Here is a 17,472-nt window from a genome sequence, read left to right as displayed (position 1 = left end):
ATCCCCACATTTTATTGGTCGGTGCCTCCGACAGCCGGAGTCGGGAACACAGTACAAAGCCGCGAGCCGCCACAGACAGAGTCTCCGCCCCCTAAGCTCCGCCATCTCCATGGTGACCGCTACCCGGTCACCCATTTGGCCTCCGAGGCCGGAGTTGCGTCATTGTCTATGCGCCGGAAGCGATAGCCCCCGAGCCGGTGCAGGTTGACGATAGCCGGCTGGCACTAGTGCCCGCGAAGTTAGACCGTCCCGGGGCTGTGTCGGCTTGGCGGGGGCGCCAAACCTCTGCTGGCCCCTGGGGCAATGGCGGTGTTTCACGACGAGGTGGAGATCGAGGACTTCCAATATGACGAAGACTCGGAGGCATATTTCTACCCCTGCCCGTGTGGGGATAACTTCTGCATTACCAAGGTAACTTCAGAGTCCCGCCCGGCCATTCGTCGGAGCAGGCGCGTTTTTGCTCTTCCTCGTTCCTTCCGCCATTCCGTCACCTTGCGGCTCACACACCTTCTTTATCCTGTCTCTGAGTCCCCATAAGGTTGATTCTTTGATCTGTCAGTGGGCATATCGTCCTGGCCTTTAGTCCGGCAGAGGGGTGGAGAGTCGGGGTGGGAAAGGTTGGATGGCGGGAGCTTAAGTCTTGCCATTCTTCCCCACTTAGGGTCCCACTTCCTTTCCTGGGATAGTTTTTTGGAGGCAGGGACACGTTGTTGTCTTCTCAGGGGTTTTGAGGCGATGAACCTTGGCTAACCTTCCCGGGTCTGGTCTGGTCTGGTCTTAAGAGAGAGAGTAGGGATGGGAGTGGGGGGTGCGGCAGAGGAGCAGAGGGAGGATAGAGAGAATCTTAAGCAGGCTCCAGGCCCAGCACGGAACTGGGGTGGGGCTCGATCTCAGGACCCCGAGATCATGACCTGAGCTGAAATTAAGAGTTGGATCTTAACCGACTGAGCCACCAACGCGCCCCTCTTCCTGGGTATTTTTAAGTACCGCTTGGCAGGAAAAATGGAGTTGGTATTTTCTCTGGGCAGGCCTTTTTGGCCGTCGCATACCTTGTAGGGACGTGAGCTACAAAGGCTTGCCCATAGAGGTAGAAAGAGTTTGGAAGGAGGAGATCGCAAAGGAAAGACAATAAAACGGCTTTTGATTTTGTTGTAGGAAGATTTGGAGAATGGGGAAGACGTGGCAACGTGTCCTAGCTGCTCTCTCATTATAAAAGTGATTTATGACAAGGTAAGTAGTTGAATTTTAAAAGGTGTGGGGGAGGGTTGCAAGGCAAGGACCTAGAGCAATCTGTAAGTGCTGGAGAACGTTTCTTAGTAGTAGGTGAGGGCGCCTGGGTGGCTCAGTTGGTTAAGCGACTGCCTTCGGCTCAGGTCATGATCCTGGAGTCCCGGGATCGAGTCCCGCATCGGGGCTCCCTGCTCGGCAGGGAGTCTGCTTCTCCCTCTGACCCTCTCCCCTCTCATGTGCTCTCTTCCTCATTCTCTCTCTCAAATAAATAAATAAAATCTTTTAAAAAAAAAAAATAGTGTGTGAGGTGAGTACTATGTATTTTTTTAAACAAATTTTATTCCCCCACTCCTAAAACAAATATGTAAAACTATTAATAAACAGCTGTATTGTAAATTGCAACTTTAAAAATCAAATTAACTCATTTTAGCTGTCGAGAAGGCAAAAAAGAAAACTGCACTGTAATTAATGGAAATTATTGATTACTTATTAAATAGAAAAATAATTATAAAGGTTATTTAATTGGCAGTTTGTATTCCTCCTTTATTTAATAAGTGATTAAAATTGTTCAGAGCTCCTAGACTTATTTTGGAGGGAACAGTTGTATAGTATTTCTTACTTGGCTTCTACAGATAGAACTCTGCATTATCTTGTTTTGAGATATGTCATAGCTGCTATTTTACAATTTCATTTTGGTCTTTAATTTTCTTACTGTTTTTCACTCAAGGATATTGACAATAGAAAACAAATGTTCTTATTGCCCACCTCTACCCCAACTTTTGGTCAGTACTTTGAATGGAGTCTTAAAAGTAAGAAGCTTAACAGTATTTTTTCCTTTTTTTTTTTTAAGATTTTATGTATTTATTTGACAGAGAGAGACACAGAGAGAGAGGGAACACAAGCAGGGGGAGTGGGAGAGGGAGAAGCAGACTCCCCATGGAGCAGGGAACCCGACGCGGGGCTCGATCCCAGGACCCCGGGACCATGACCTGAGCCGAAGGCAGACGCTCAACGACTGAGCCACCCAGGCGCCCGCCTTTTTTTTTTTTTTTTGAGATATGATTGACATATAACAGAGCTTAACATTCTTTTTTTTTTTTTTTTAAGATTTTATTTATTTATTTATTCATGAGAGACAGAGAGAGGCAGAGGGAGAAGCAGGCTTCCCGCGGAGCAGGGAGCCCGATGCGGGACTCGATCCCAGGACCCTGGGATCATGACCTGAGCCGAAGGCAGACGCCCAACCATCTGAGCCACCCAGGCGCCCCAGAGCTTAACATTCTTAAGGATGAACTCTAAAATGAGTATAGGGCAGGTAGCACCAGGCAGTTAGTCTCATGGGAGAAGCATGCTATAATTTAGAAGTTTACAGATTTATTCTTATATCAAAATGTGTTCTGGAACAAAAAGAGAACAGGGTAAGGGAGATTAGGAGTGCTGGTATGAGAAGAGGTTGCAATTTTAAATAGGGTGATCAGGGTAGGCCTTACTGAGAAAGGCCCTATCGAGCAAAGATTGAAAGAGGTGAGGGAGTGAGCCTTAGGGGATAAAAAGCAGTCCAGCAAAAGGAACTTTCAGTGGACAGACCCTAAGGCAGGAACGTGTCTGTTTTTATTGAAGAACAGCAAGTGTGACCAGAGCAGAGTGGATGAAGGTGAGGGAGTAGCCCAGGAGGAAAGTAGTGGAGTGGGGCAGATCACAGAGGTGTTTGTGGGTCACTTTAAAGACTTTGGCTTTTGCTGTGAATGACTTAGGGAACCGTTGAAGGATTCTCAAGCAAAGGAGAGCTACAATCCAACTTAAGTTATAACAGAGTGACTCGGGCTGCTGTGTTCAGAGTAGACTCTGAGGAAGCAAGGGTAGGAATAAAGCAAGGGTAACAGGAGGAGGCCCTTAGACGAGCCAGAGGAGGAGATGGATGGCTGCGACCAAGCTGCGGCACTGGAGGTAGTGAGAAGTGGTTGGATTCTGGATGCACTTTAAAGGATAAGGATTGTTTTTACTGATTGAATATAGGATATGAGAGGAATAAAAAATGATTTCAACATCTGTGGTCTTCATAACTGGAAGGATGCATTTACCATCACCTGACGGGGAGGTGTCTGCAGGTATAGGGGCAGGAGTTGGACATACTAAGTTCAGGAGGTCTGTTTTTGATCCAGTTGGAGAGCAGGTGAGAAAGCAATTGGATATGCAAGTCTGGAGTTCAAAGAGCGAGATCAGCTGGTGCTGTACATTTGGGAATTATCAGCATATATATATATAACATTTAAAGCCATGAGATTGGATGAGATCACCAGGGCTGTGAATCTAGATAGAGATGGACAAAAGAAAGGACTGAGCTCAGTCGCTCCCAATATTTAAAGGTCAGGGAGGGAAGTGAGGAATCAGCAAAGCTGGACGAAAAGGAAGAAGGAGGAAACCACCAGTGCCATATCCTGGAAGCCAGATGAGAAAAGGTGGAGGAAGTGAACAACCTTATCAGATGCCACTGATAGATAACTGAAAATTAACCACTGGCTTTAATGGGGAGGCCGTTTGGATGGTGGTAAGAGCAGTTTTGATGAAGTAATAGAGACAGAGCCTGATTGGTGGAAGGCTTACTGGAGAGAACAAGAGAAGAATAGGAAGCAGCAAGCATAGACGTTTCTTTCAAGGAGTTTGCTGCAAAGGGGCGTAGAGACATGGGGCAGTAACTGGTGGTGATAGAGGATCAGGAGAGGGTTTAAGGTGGTAGACATCCAGCTACGTGGGTGAATACAGACACAGGAGGTTAAATTTAACCAGGGTTGTGGTTTTGTCAAGTAGGTAGGAGGGAGTAAGAGACGAGCATTGTGATAATTGACCATGGACTTTAGGTTCAGAAAACCCAGAGAGGACCAGTGATGATACATGTCATGTCATAAGAGTCAAAGTTGGTGGGTTTCAGGGAGGGAAGGAGGACAGTGGCCGAAAGGAGCAGCCAGCCCCTCCTCCGGTCTCTGTGGTACCGGCACCCTGAGAGAACACGGGACCACCACTGAGGAGGTTATAGGGAAATGGTGTCCTTAGGGGATAGCCTGTTCTCAAACTCAGCATTATGGGCATTTGGGGCTTAATAACTCTTTGTTGTGCAGGGCTGTCCAGTGCATTGTAGGGTGTTTAGTAGCATCCCTGGCCTCTACCCATTAGACACCAGTGGCCCTTCCCCAGAATGTCTCCAGATTATTGCCAAGTGTCCCCTGGAGACAACATCAGCACGCCTCTCCCACCACCTCTTGAGAACCCCTGGGTTAGAGTAAAAAGGCGCAGGAATGTTTTAAAGAAGAGGTTGAGAATATGGAGCAGTGTGCTGATCAACAGACCATAAATTCCAAAGAGGAAGGTGGGGTCGGGGAGGAGGCTCCAGGTGCTGGGTGGGTTCAGTGAGAGTGTGGACACAATATGGGCTGACCCTGCTGGGGATCAGACCGTGCGAGATGAGGGGTAACCTGGAAGGCAGAGGTGGCTTGTGGTAGCAGACAGAAGCCAGGATGCATAATCAAGAGATTGGATTTCCTTTACAACGTAGGTGACACTGCAGATTATCTGTGTAAGGAAACATAAAGAGCTATCCCTTTTAGTTAGAAAAAGTAATTACCTTGAAGAGGACAGGTGTTCAAATGACCGAATATTGAAGTGGAGAAGTTTTAGTGTAGCAATTAATACAGAAACTTAAAAAAGGTGTGATATATCTTTACAAATGTGATATTTGACAAGTGGATGCTTGTTTATAAGGTGCTTTAAGTGTGAATTCGGGACTAAAAACTGAAGCATTTTTAAGATTATAATTTTGGTGCCGACACTGACTCTGAACAAAGACGAAGTGATACAGCAATGAAAAACAAACAAAGCTGTGGGGCCCCTGGCTGGCTCAGTTGGAAGAGCATGAGACTCTTGATCTCGGGCTTGTGAGTTCGAGCCCTACGTTAGGTGTAGAGATTACTAAAAAATAAATAAACCTTGAAAAAAAAATTTTTTTAAACCTTAACAGCTAGATTGGTTCTGCAACAAAACTAAAGTCTAATATTGATGCATTTGTGACACACTCAATGATTAATATAATTTCTTATTCTGTCTTAGGATCAGTTTATGTGTGGAGAAACAGTGCCAGCCCCTTCCACCCACAAAGAATTAGTTAAATGCTGAAGAGGACTTTAGGAATCCACATCCTGAACATTTGGGAATGAGCCAAGCTGGAAAAATCAAATGCAAAGTCACTGGCTTCCTTCATGGGGACAACCATTCCGTAGTTGGCTCTGCCATTAGTGTGTGGCTCCTTACCATTGGCTGCTGAGTTCATCTCCAATTAAAGAAGCAAGTCCATGACGTGACATGCTTGGATTTTGTGCTTAGAACTTTGAATTGAAGTGTTCTCAATTTTCCATGTGAATTTAAAGGAAGATCATTTCAAATCAGTGCTTTCTTTCTCTCAGTATCATTATTTTTATGTCTTACACCTGATTTCTTCCTCATCTGATAACAGCATCATCTACCTCAAAGTCATTAGTATTCCTTAATAGGGGAATTATGTTTTGGCTTAGTTATTAAGATTATTAAAATTAGTCCTTTCTTTGAAATTGGACACCCACTTTGCCGTTCTAAACTTAAACAGATTTGTTGCTTTGTCCCCACTGTGCTTTCAGTTTCCATACCAAGCCAGTGTGCTCAGTCTTGCATTCATTAGAACTCAGTTCCCGTTCTGTGTAGCATACCATTTCCATTATATTTCCTACACTGAGTTCTGGTCATGGTATTGCAGAGAAAATATACTGAGCTCACAATTTTTCCAGAGCTAAAAGTAAGAAAGAAAAGTCATGGGGCACCTGGGTGGCTCAGTTGTTAAGCGTCTGCCTTCAGCTCAGGTCCCGTGGTCCCAGGGTCCTGGAATTGAGCCACTCATTGGGCTCCCTGCTCGGCGGGAAGCCTGCTTCTCCCTCTCCCACTCCCCCTGCTTGTGTTCCTTCTCTCACTGTGTCTCTGTCAAATAAATAAAACCTTAAAAAAAAAGAAAGAAAGAAAAGTCAAAAAGTGAAATGGTCAAAGAATCAGGAGTTTCCTTATCCATATTCTGCATGTTCCTTGAAAATTGGGACAAGATGAAAAGAAAAGCAGCCAAAGGAAGTGAAGTTGGAAGCAGAACAAGAGAAAAACTTGCCAGCTTAGTAAATTGAATGAATGGCTTTGCCAGATCAGACCAGATCAGATTTGTGTATGTGGGTCTTGTGTTTAGATAAGGCTAATGAAATGGCATTCGCGAGGAGGCTCCATGTCAAGGCTTCCTGGCTGGCAGCGGCGCTCTCATGGTTACCTCAGAATCAAGTCACCAGCCCTGAAAAGTAGAGCTGCTACAACTCTTGCTGAGGAGGAACTTGAAGATAAGATGCCTGTTCTAAATAAATGTGTCCCTGGGGACACATCTAACCAGTGTTTATAAGCTGTAACCGAACCAGACGTGCACTCTTACAGAGAGATGTTGCCCTGGAGAAAAAGAAATTTATAAAGGTAGGCTATCAGTCTCACATCAGGGTCTTTCAGATATGACTAGAGTTCTGTGTAATATTCTGTGCCTTGTGTGCCTTACCAGACATTTCAGACCACCTCTGAGAACTGATCTGTAATCCAGGCTTTGTCTCTTACTAGCTTTGTAGTCTTTTCAAGGCCAGTGGATTCGTCACCTCTACAATTAGGAGACTAAATCAGGTGATTTTTAAACTGTTGGTATTATAATTTCAGGTTTTATAACTTGCAAGAGCTGAAATGGTAATTGAAACCTTTATAGACTCAAAACTAAATCATGAACTATTAAGAGAAAGACAATGCTTCTTTAGTAACTTGATGTTACCACACTTCTGAGTTGGAAAATAAAGTCAACTATTTAAAGGAATTCTGCTTATATTTTAGTGTACACATTCAGAAGCAGTTTTCCTGGGAAGCACCCAACACTTTTGATTGCTGTAAATACTAATTTTTTTTTTTTTAAGATTTTATTTATTTATTCATGAGAGAGAGAGAGAGGCAGAGGGAGAAGCAGGCTCCCAAGGAACAGGAAGCCCGATGCGGGACTCGATCCCAGGACCCTGAGATCATGACCTGAGCCGAAGGCAGATGCTTAACCATCTGAGCCACCCAGGCGCCCCATACTAATTTATTACCAGAATAAATTATTGACATACTAAATAAAGTCATAATTCAAATCAATTTGTTTTCATGTAGTTTTCTTCCCCTAAATACCAACATTTTTGTATTAAAAAGTTTTGATGTGATTTTATGTGAGGTAGAAGTCTTTAACCTGTTTTGGAAAATTGTAAGTAGGTTTCTGGTATGAACAGGAGAGTTTTGAAATGGTAAAGAAATTGCCACTGTTTCTACAGTTTGACCACATGGGTTTTGATTCTGTATTTTTATTTTTCCTGGGGAAAAAGCTTTGAGTCAAGTGGCAGTAAGGCAAAGATAGTTGACATTCTTAGGTGAGTAATTCGGTTTTTGCTGGGAAAGAAGGCTGCTATTTTATTTAAGGCTGATGATCAATTCTTGCAGTGGTTTGAGAGCCCAGCTATGGTCAGGACACAGTTTAAACCTCAGTTCCTCCACTATGATTTCAGACAAGTTACTGAATCTTTTTGTATCTCTGTGTCCTGGTGTGTGAAATACAGACCATCATAGTACCTCTCCCATGGTTGCTCTGTGGATTCATTCAATCAAGAAGTGCTTGTGGAGTCCCTGCCACATGTTGGGCACTGGGTAGGGTCTCTGCATGCAAGTGGAAGAGAGGAAATAAGATTACACACTGCAGTTAGGGCCCAGGAGGAAACACACCAGGTGATGGGAGCTGCAGCAGGTGCATGATAAAGGGCAGGCAGAAGGCATCTCAGGTCCGGTACTTTTTCTGAGACCTGAAGGGTAAGAAGTCTTGTGAAAATAAGATTAAGTGAGCTAATGACTAAAACATTTAGCAAATGACTGTCATATGTGCAGAACAAAAGTTAACTCTTCTAATTCCAAAAGGAATTCAACATGGTTTTGAGCATTGACAGCATTCTTAGAATAAATATGAGAAGTGCAAATTATTGGACACCCTTCCCCCACACTTACTGAACCTGGAGGTGGGTTTTAACAAGCACTGCAAGTGATTCTGATGCAGCTAACATTTGAGAACCATTGGTCGAGAACTGGTGTTCAAACTTGGCGGCACATTGGAATCATCTAAGGAACTTTAAAACCGGTGCCTTAGGGAAACGGACTTAATTGGTCTGGGTGCAGCTTGGGCACAAGGATTTTTAAAGAGTCTCTGTGTTGATGCTAATGTGCAGTCAAAGCTGAGAACCACTGGACTAGAAAAACAAAATTCATAATCACAAAGTACAGGGATCCAATTTTTTTTAAGTAGTCACACCTGCTTTGCCTGTGGAACAGGACTGTAAGCTCTGTTGACCCCACACCTCGTATTCAAGCATGCAGTGAGCCTCAGCAAGTGACCTGAGAGCCCAGGGTGGGCTAATGAACACAGTGGGAGAGCCCCACTCTGGGCAGTCTCTGGGCTGCACCCTGTTTAAACAATCACATGTTTTCCAGCACACATTCTGGCTGCTAATTACACACCTTCCAAAAGTGACAACTTCTGCAGATGTAAGTAATTAGGAATACTCTAACTCCATTTGAGGATGCCTGCCATTCCCTACTTCCTACAAAGCAAATTGCTCATGATTACATATTTGACTGGGAAGCCGTATTACAAATTATTCCTTGTTAAGGGTTTAAAACAAAGGACATATGAATAAGAAATCACAGTTAAAAATACTACCCCCTAGCTCACAAAATGCTTAAAAAGTGGGAGGGGTATCTAAGGAAGACACATGAGGGGCATTTGATGGGGGAAGGTGTTCAATACAAAGTGGCTCCCAAATAGAGGTAAATGTCGAGTAAGGGATCAAGCATCCCAGTAAGTGGCACTGAGGCCACAGAGGCCACTTCGGTGGGTCAGCACTTGGGACCCAGGCAAGTAGTTCCCATCTGAGACCTGATCATGGCAGCAGGGTCCAGTCACTAAGCAAAGATTTGGAGGCCGACTTCATTCTTAGAGGGGGAACTTTCCAACTTTTCCAAGTTCCATTGGAACTTTCCAATGTTTATCCAACATTCTTGGATAGGGGCAAATGTTGAACCTTTGGACAAAGATTAATGCCAAGATTGAGGGTGGAGAAGAGGGGGAAATAAACCCTTTAGCCCAAACCCACACCTGTGTTCCAGGCTTTTTCTGTGAGGGCCGCACACGCCATCCAGGGTCACCCCAGAGGACACTGGGTCCCAGTCTGCAATCCCCAATGGAAGAACTTGGAGTATTACTGTAGCTAGCAGATATCTCTGAACTACCAGGTGGTGATAATGGCAAGAGTGAACCAGCCTGGATGAGGGATGTGGACCACTTAATGAGAGGAAATGAAACAATACATTAAAGTAGTTAGCAGAGTGCACATAGTAAGGGCTCAATAAATGGTTTAATCTTATATATTTCTTGCTCTATTGGAAGTGACTCAAGACTATGGGTGTGGGGAACTTGCCTGAATTTACATGTTAAGACAACAGTGGACTCAGCCATGATGTATCAGGAGTCAATCCAGAGAAACAAGAACTGTGAGTGATAGGGAATAAGGGATTTGTTAAATGATTAGACTACCTACGTGTGAGAGCTGGTGGAGACATCAAGGCAGGACTGTTAACCTCTGTATCTGACATGGAGCCTAAAGTAGCTATAGGTCGGCTAACCTGGTAGTTGGAAAAGAAAGCTTGATAGGAACAAGAGAAAATGCAATCCGGAACCCACGTCTGTCTTTCACCGCCTCCAACCTTGACGCTGTGGGTGACTTCCAGGGGAAGTCTCTTCCCTGTGGAGTTGCGTATAATCAGCCTAGAACAAGGCAAGCTAGTAGATCAGCAACAATGTGTGTGAGCACCCACTGTTCCTGGTCCCCTGCTCCAACCTTCAGGGCATAAAAAATATGTGTGCTGATTCACAAATCTTTCTCTGGTGGTCACTGCTAACTTAGGACCATACCGGGAAGGGAATTCTGGGAAGGTAGTCCTGTAGTCCCTGTTTAGCTAAATTGGCAGCCCGTACACTGTTAGGGAAGTCAAGGAAAGAGTGGGGCACTTGTTCTTAAGCAGGGAAGTGATAATAGAAGGATGTCATTTAGATTACATTGTGATTTTGATTTCATTATCCCTGTGTTAGCTGAAACCAAGTCTTTATTAAAACAGTAGCCTGCTACTCTCTTTTAGGTGTCTAGGGGTCAGCTGGGGTTGGCTGAGCCTGGCTGGGTTTGGCTGGGTGGCTGTAAACAGCAGGCTGGGTCTGGATCTGGTCCCACGCCACCCTTCTTCCTCAGACCGACAGACTAGCCAGGACAGAGGTGTAAGGGCCATGTCTGCCAATTTCCCCTTGGCCAAAACAAGTCATGTGGCCGAGCCCAAAGTCAAGGAGGCAGGGAAATACAATTCTCCCGTGGAGGTGGTGGGAAGGGAAAGGGAGCGACTATTTTTAGGAAGTAATCTAATGGGCCACAGTCATTAAGTGTCAGGCTTGGCATTTCAATCCAATACTTTTGACTCCAAATCGCATGTTCTTCTGTGGCAGCGTTGGAATAGTAGAAAAACTTCCCAAGTGATAAAATGGAAGCGGTTTGAAACATTAAAACAAGTCAGCCACTCTCATGTTGCTGGCCGGACAGCAGAGAGCAAGCCCACGGGACTAGTCTTTGCTACATATGCGTTTTGAGATGAGCAAGGCTTTGGCTGTGTTTTCCATATTCAAATTCAGAGCAATATAACTCTAGTCACAACTGATTAATATTTCCAAAGTCTGCCATACTATCCAGTTGAAGATATTTATTAGCTCTAATTATAGAGAGAAATGGGACTTTGGCTCATATGATGTCATTAAAAGTGAGATGTAATACCCATGGGAACCCACACTACCCACCTTCCTGATGTGTCTGTTTCCTGGTTGCTAGAACTTTGGGATGATCATTTTGAATGTTTCTATGACAGCCAATTCCCTGATGCATTTCAGCAGTGCCCAAACAGTTTGCTATCCAGAATTTTTCAAATCAGGCGAGCAATGCTCACTTCAAGTCTCAGATGACTTGTGTTGCCATGTCTGAAACCTTGAGCTTTGGACGCTGGACAAAGTCTGCCAGCTATAGCTTATACGTTTCTAGCCAAATGTGGCCTACTCATGGCTTGTCCATCCGGCATGGCTAAGCACTCATCGCTCGATGCTGAGTTAGGCGAAAAAAATCAGTGACGTTAGACATGAAGCAGGACTTTCTGCTTACAAAAGTGTTAAGATTGTTAGTAGTTAACCCCAAAATGGATAAGTAGCGTCATTCAATCAGTAAATATGCTTCAGGCATTTTTTTGTTTTTGTTTTTTGTTTATGAGAGTTGAGCCTAATAGGTGCAAGGGGGAATTTAAAAAATAGAAGTATATTATGGAGAATCTTTAAGAACAGGATGGAAATGTTTTTCACCTGTAAGTGACCCAAATGCATGTGGTAGTAGTTAAAGGATTGGAAACTTGGTGCTCTTTGCCAAATGTACCCCTTATGCATCATCACTCTTTTTTTTTTAAGATTTTATTTATTTTTTTGAGAGAAAAAGAGAGAGGGAGGGAGCATGAGCCGGGGTGGGGGGTTGCAGAAGGAGAGAGAACCAGGCTCCCTGACTCAGGGCTTGATCCTAGGACCCCAGGATCACGACCTGAGCCAAAGGCAGGTGCTTAACTGACTGAGCCACCCAGGCGTCCATCATCACTTTTAAGGGAATCACTGCATGTATGTAACTAGGCAGGAAGAATGCCTGTGGCCAGATGGCTCCAGTTTTCTTGCTTGTTCCTGCACCATCTGTGAGCTCAGTGGGTCAGGGCCCTGGGCAAAGAGGCCAAGGACATTACTGGTCACCTCTCCAGGCCTTGGTCTCTCAACTGTAAAACCAGGGGGGGTGTAAAGAAATAATTCTGAAGGTCTCTCTCAGCTCTGTTGTGATGTGACTTTTGAGCAGGTGAATGATTATTTCTATTCTCTGGTGAAGTTGTCCCAATTTGCCTGCAGCAGCAACCTAGGGATGAGTGCTGTGCTCTGGGCAGGGGAAGGGGCTGAAGGAAGAGAAGGAGTGGAGAGCTGACAGGGGCCAGGGCCTGTGGGGGGAGCCAGAGCCCCACTGGACAGGAGTGTTGACATCCCAAGCCCATGCCAGCAGCCGAAAACTCCTGGGCCCGCATGTTCTCCTTCCCGAGGGACAGCCTACTTAGTGTGAATGATATCTGTGGGAGCTTCACTCCGAGGTCTGAAGCAAACACAGCCCACTGGTTACCGGCCGAGGTGACATCTTGAGACCACCCACCTAGCCGGGCTTTTGCGTTCTGGAGCTGCCCTGTCCGAGATGGTAGCCACTGGCTACATGTGTTTGTTTGTTTGTTTGTTTTTAATTTACATTTCAATTCAGATGAAATAAAATTAAGAAGTCAATTCTTAATTTTGAGTACCCGTGTACACAGGTAGCTTTGGCTTGTGGCTACCATATTGGAGGATTCAAGTAAAGAACATTTCCATCATCACAGAAAGTTCTATTGAATGTCTCTGTTCTAGAATGCCACAGAGTGCTCAAACACCGAAGAAATATGAAATGCATCTCCTGACTTCCTCTTCTTATATTACCTTTCTTTCTTTGCTTGCATTAGAATGGCCTAGCAATATATTCCTTAGAGGCTGAAAAAGATGTTTGATATCAAAGACCTGGGTTCACATCCCAGCTCCCCCATGTCAAGTTTACAAGAGTCACTTCATCTGTTTCTGTGTCAGTAAAATGAGGATAATAAACCACCTCCCCAGGTTGTGAAGATCAGATGGGATAATAAACATAAAGTTATTGATAAGCCCTAAGCACTGTACAAATTCTCTCTAAATGATGCACAAAGAGTAGAAGGAGGGGAGATTGTCATTAGAGTTCTGTCAAAAAAGGGGTGGGTTTTGGAATAATATTGGTGGCTTTTCAGAGGGGACTGTAAAGGTAAAATCAGGACACTTTCCTTGAGGGGGAAAGCACCTACCTCCCACTCCCCACTCCTTAGGGGGTCTTGGTGCAAACATATTAGGCCTAGAAGAGGCATGACCTTTTGATTTTATAATGCAAGGTCGAGGACCTTCTGAGCCCTGGAACTGTAAACACACACTGTGAACATGAACTAGGAGTCTCTGGAGGTACTCAGAAGATTATCACAAGGCTCACCGTTTGTCTCTCAAGGAGATGACAGATGAGAGAAGTTTTCCTTCTTCCTTCTTCCACCTTACTTCATAAATTCATATGAAATTGTGTCCCAACTCCAATCACTTTTGAGTCACCTTCCATGTGAGTCTGTTGGTTTTTACCTAACAATAAATTGTGTTTGCTCTCTTCTGTATGGGTATGAAGGGGTCTTTTTGTTGGCAAGATTGTTTTCTTTCCCCAGCAGGACCAGAGAACACTTGGATTTCCGATGTGGAATGGAGCTACCAAAGGGAAAGCACCCTTCTGGAGGAGATGGGCTCAGAGGAAGGAAGATGCTGGGTTTCTGGCTGACTTTCACATCTGGGAGGCTGCATATGAGACCCAGGCCAGAGGAGAGCAGCAGCTCTGGTATCCCGAGGCCCAGCAATGACACAGCCCAGGAAGGGAAAGGAGTGAGTACTATAGGCCAATCCTCAGACTGCCTGGCCTTATGCCTCTAGCATGGCAGACTCTCTGATAACTCTAAAAATGTTACCTCTGGAAAAGTCCTTGAAGTGAAATCTCTCTCTCTTTTTAAAGATTTTATTTATTTGTTTTTTTGTTTGTTTGTTTGTTTATTTAAAGAGTGAGCTGGGGGAGGGGCAGGGGGAGAAGGAGAGAGAGAGAATCTCAAGCAGACACCGTGCTGAGCACAGAGCCCCATAAGGGGCTCGATCTCACGACCCTGAGATCATGACCTGAGCCAAAATCAAGAGTCAGATGTATAACCTACTGAGCCACCCAGGTGCCCCTGAAATTTCTGTTTTAAGTGCTACAGGGCTTTGCCTTACATGTGATTTCAAATCACTGAGCTTTCTGCAACAAAAGTCCTCACAGTTTCCTAGAAGATGGGAAGGAGCCCCAGGTCATCCTATGAATTAGTGGTGGAAGCAGGTGGCAGATTTTGAGCCCGTGTGCCCTTTGCGAAAGGGTGATGGGTGATCACACACACATAAGGACAGTGTGACACAAGGGCAGGGAGCAGGGTGCAGGCACAGGGCGAGGGGCGCCCAGTGGTTCTAAGAACTAAGACAGCTGAGGGAAAAATGAAGGAGGCAACCACCTCTTCTCACCAAACCTGGAGCTTACACTTGGGTCCAAAAAGCAAGTGAGTTGGCAATTTCTAAGAAGAATTTAGCCAAAACCACTATATACATATATTCCATTCAATATGCTTTCCAATATTCCTAATTTTATTACATCATGGGATATCGGACAACTGCTTTGCACATGTGTACATTGGGGAACTTCTCCCTCACTGCATCTCCTCACGTAGGCATTTTGTCAGGTCATGTCATCACAAAAACAAGGAGGGCGAGGACAGTACAATGAGACATTTTGAGCGAGAGAGACCACATTCACATAATTTTTTTACAGTATATTGTTAAAACTGCCCTATTTTTTAATTATTTATTGTTGTTAATCTTTTCTTGTACATAATTTACAAATGAAACTTGAGCATAGGTATGTATAGGGAAAAACAGTATATGTAGGGTTCAGTATTTCTGGCAGGTTCAGGCATCCACTGGGGGTGTTGGAACGTATCCCCTGAGAGTGAGGGTGAGGGACTGCTGTAGTGAAAACAACGAAGATAGGCCTGCAACAGAGTGGGGAATGGAGCAGTGGGTGGACAGACGGTGAATGACTGGGATGGAGAGCTATAATCACCCAAATAACCCCGGCTGTCCACAGAGGAGCTGGAGGCCTCAGTACTATGTGCAGAGACCTACCAAGAAGCCACTTGGTTCCCAGGAGCACTGTGTGCTGTGGGAGGGGTTGCCAACAAGCTGGGCCTTGTGGGCACAAAGTAGATCTTCCGTATTAAAATAGGATGGAAGGCAGCAGATTGGGGTCAAGGGAAAAGGTAAGGGGGCTTTTATATTTCTAGGGTAGAGAAAACAAATTTGTATTTCAATAGAAAATTCTGCTTGGTCTAGAGGACACTCCTGCAGCTTTTCTGAGTCCAGCTTCTCATTGTCTTGAGCTATTTTGCAACTTTGTAGGCAACCCCAACACCACCACTAGATCATTCTTGCCTACACGTTCGGTACTGTCCAGTAAAGGTTCGATTGTCTGCCCTCCCACCATGTGAAAAGCCAGATTGTTCCTCCATCTGCATATTCATTTCAATATTCCTCATCCATAAATGTGTCTGTTCCCCTTGGATTCTCTTTTGAACTGGTTATAACATCTCCTGGTCTCTCCTTAGTTAAATAAAATGGTTCCCCCACTAGTTAAATAAAATCTTCAACATGTTCCTTTTTGTATCTGTATGAGGGTCATGATTTTTACCATTGGTTGAGAATTATCTTTTAAAGGTTTTCCCAGGACTGTGGAGATGGCAGCTGGAAGTGCGTGAGGCGGGGGAGCCAGCTAGACACCCCTGGGCGAGTCAGGAAGTTGGTGACCCGGCACCAGGTGTGTGTGGAGGGGCAGAGTATGAGGGAGGGACAGAAAACAGCCCCGGATGTGGAGAGGAGCTGGGGGGGGCACTCCTGGGAGTCTGCAAGGGCTGGATATCTGTGAGCCCCAGGGAGCCCACAGCCCCGTGTGAGAGAGAAGAGCTCTATACTGGACTCCCCCTAGCACAGTGCCTATTCTCTGGTGACAAATTTTCTTATCCTTGAATTCCTCATCTACAGAACTAAGGGTCTTAGGTGCTTTCTGAAAATCGCTGCAGGATGAGGATTCCACGTTGTTCTGGAAACATCTCAGGACTAGGCCAATGGTTGTGCTAAGAAATCATCTAAAACCTGTAAATAAAGCAAAAGGATGGCTGTATGTCCTTCCAATATCATACCGGGATGTTATCCAACAGGACTTACCTAAGGATGATCTAAATCTCTATAGAAACATGAATCTGGCTTACAATTGATTACTGATTAGGGCTCAACTCATGAGACTAGATGTTAATTTGTGGAAGAGTGGACAGTTCTAAGTGATTTGATCCTGGTACAGAAGCAAATGATTTCTATCCACCAGAAAATATAACTCCCAGAAGTTTTATTGTCCTGTGAGACATTACCTAATTTCACATCTTATTTCAACATTCTTTCTTCCTCTAAGTGATTATGCCAGTCTCTCCTATTCTTCTTTGAACCAACTTTATCATTCTGCTGATTCCTTCATTAATGAGTTAAATAAATCTTTGACACATGCCCACTATAATTTGAATGAGGGTGATTTTTTTTAACCTTTTGAAATTTACCATATCAACAGTGTGGTTGCCAGCTGGTGGTAGACTCTGCATGATACTGCCCGAGGTCTCCCCAAAGAGCAGTGTAATCTGCACTCTCCCATTATTCATCCAGTGCCTACCTTGTGCCTAGCACCCTGCTAGGTGCTGAAGTTGTGGGGGGTGGGTTGAGGAAGAAACAGACACCGATCTCAGAAAAGTCACACTTGTGTCCAGAGAAAAGTTGTTTCTTAAATCGACAATTGCAATGAAATGTGAGTCCCATAATAGAGGTTTCCGACTTAAAGCTTAGATACTTGCAACACCCCCTGCTGACGCCTGTGTTCATGTCATCTTTCATATAATGGGCATTTAAAATGGATGTTGGAGATGGTAGCTGGACATAAAAAAGAATGAAAGCTTGCCATTTGCAACTACGTGGATGGAACTAGAGAATATAATGCTAAGTGAAATAAGTCAGTCCGAGGAAGACAAATACCATATGATTTCACTCATATGTGGCATTTAAGAAACAAACAAACAAAGAGAAAAGAGACAACCACCCAAACAGACTCTTAAACTGTAGAGAACAAACTAATGGTTACCAGAGGGGAGGGCGGAATGGAAGGATGGGTGAAACAGGTGATGGGATTAAGAGTAACAAAAAGGAAGGAAGGAAGGAGAAGGAGGAGAAGAAAGAAAAGAAAGAAAGAAAGAAAGAAAGAAAGAAAGAAAGAAAGAAAGAAA

The 17,472-nt window shown here is 44.5% G+C and overlaps 1 protein-coding gene across 2 annotated transcripts; it reads left to right on the top strand.

The window, feature by feature from the left end:
• The first annotated feature begins 187 nt into the window (after nt 1-187).
• Nucleotides 188-6,121, top strand: DPH3 (diphthamide biosynthesis 3). 2 transcript variants are annotated; one of them, XM_021678793.1, is made up of 3 exons: nt 188-411; nt 1,156-1,230; nt 5,332-6,121. In XM_021678793.1, the coding sequence occupies exons 1-3, from the start codon at nt 304-306 to the stop codon at nt 5,395-5,397; spliced, it is 249 nt and encodes an 82-aa protein (XP_021534468.1). In that variant the 5' UTR covers nt 188-303; the 3' UTR covers nt 5,398-6,121. The 2 variants fall into 2 exon arrangements, with proteins under 2 accessions (XP_021534468.1, XP_044771630.1); XM_044915695.1 differs by lacking the exon at nt 1,156-1,230.
• Nucleotides 6,122-17,472: the final 11,351 nt, after the last annotated feature.

This window comes from Neomonachus schauinslandi, chromosome 1 (genome assembly GCF_002201575.2).
Source record: "Neomonachus schauinslandi chromosome 1, ASM220157v2, whole genome shotgun sequence".
In the NCBI taxonomy this organism is placed as follows: Eukaryota; Metazoa; Chordata; class Mammalia; order Carnivora; family Phocidae; genus Neomonachus; species Neomonachus schauinslandi.
The sequence above is the reverse complement of the archived record's forward strand: the minus strand, read 5'-3'. Positions and strand labels throughout refer to the sequence as shown.

Bases quoted from the DNA above. Each gene is read 5' to 3' on its own strand.
- DPH3 (XM_021678793.1), top strand. From the start codon at position 304: ATGGCGGTGTTTCACGACGAGGTGGAGATCGAGGACTTCCAATATGAC. The intron at 412-1,155 runs GTAACTTCAGAG...ATTTTGTTGTAG, and splicing joins ATAACTTCTGCATTACCAAG to GAAGATTTGGAGAATGGGGA. The intron at 1,231-5,331 runs GTAAGTAGTTGA...ATTCTGTCTTAG, and splicing joins TAAAAGTGATTTATGACAAG to GATCAGTTTATGTGTGGAGA.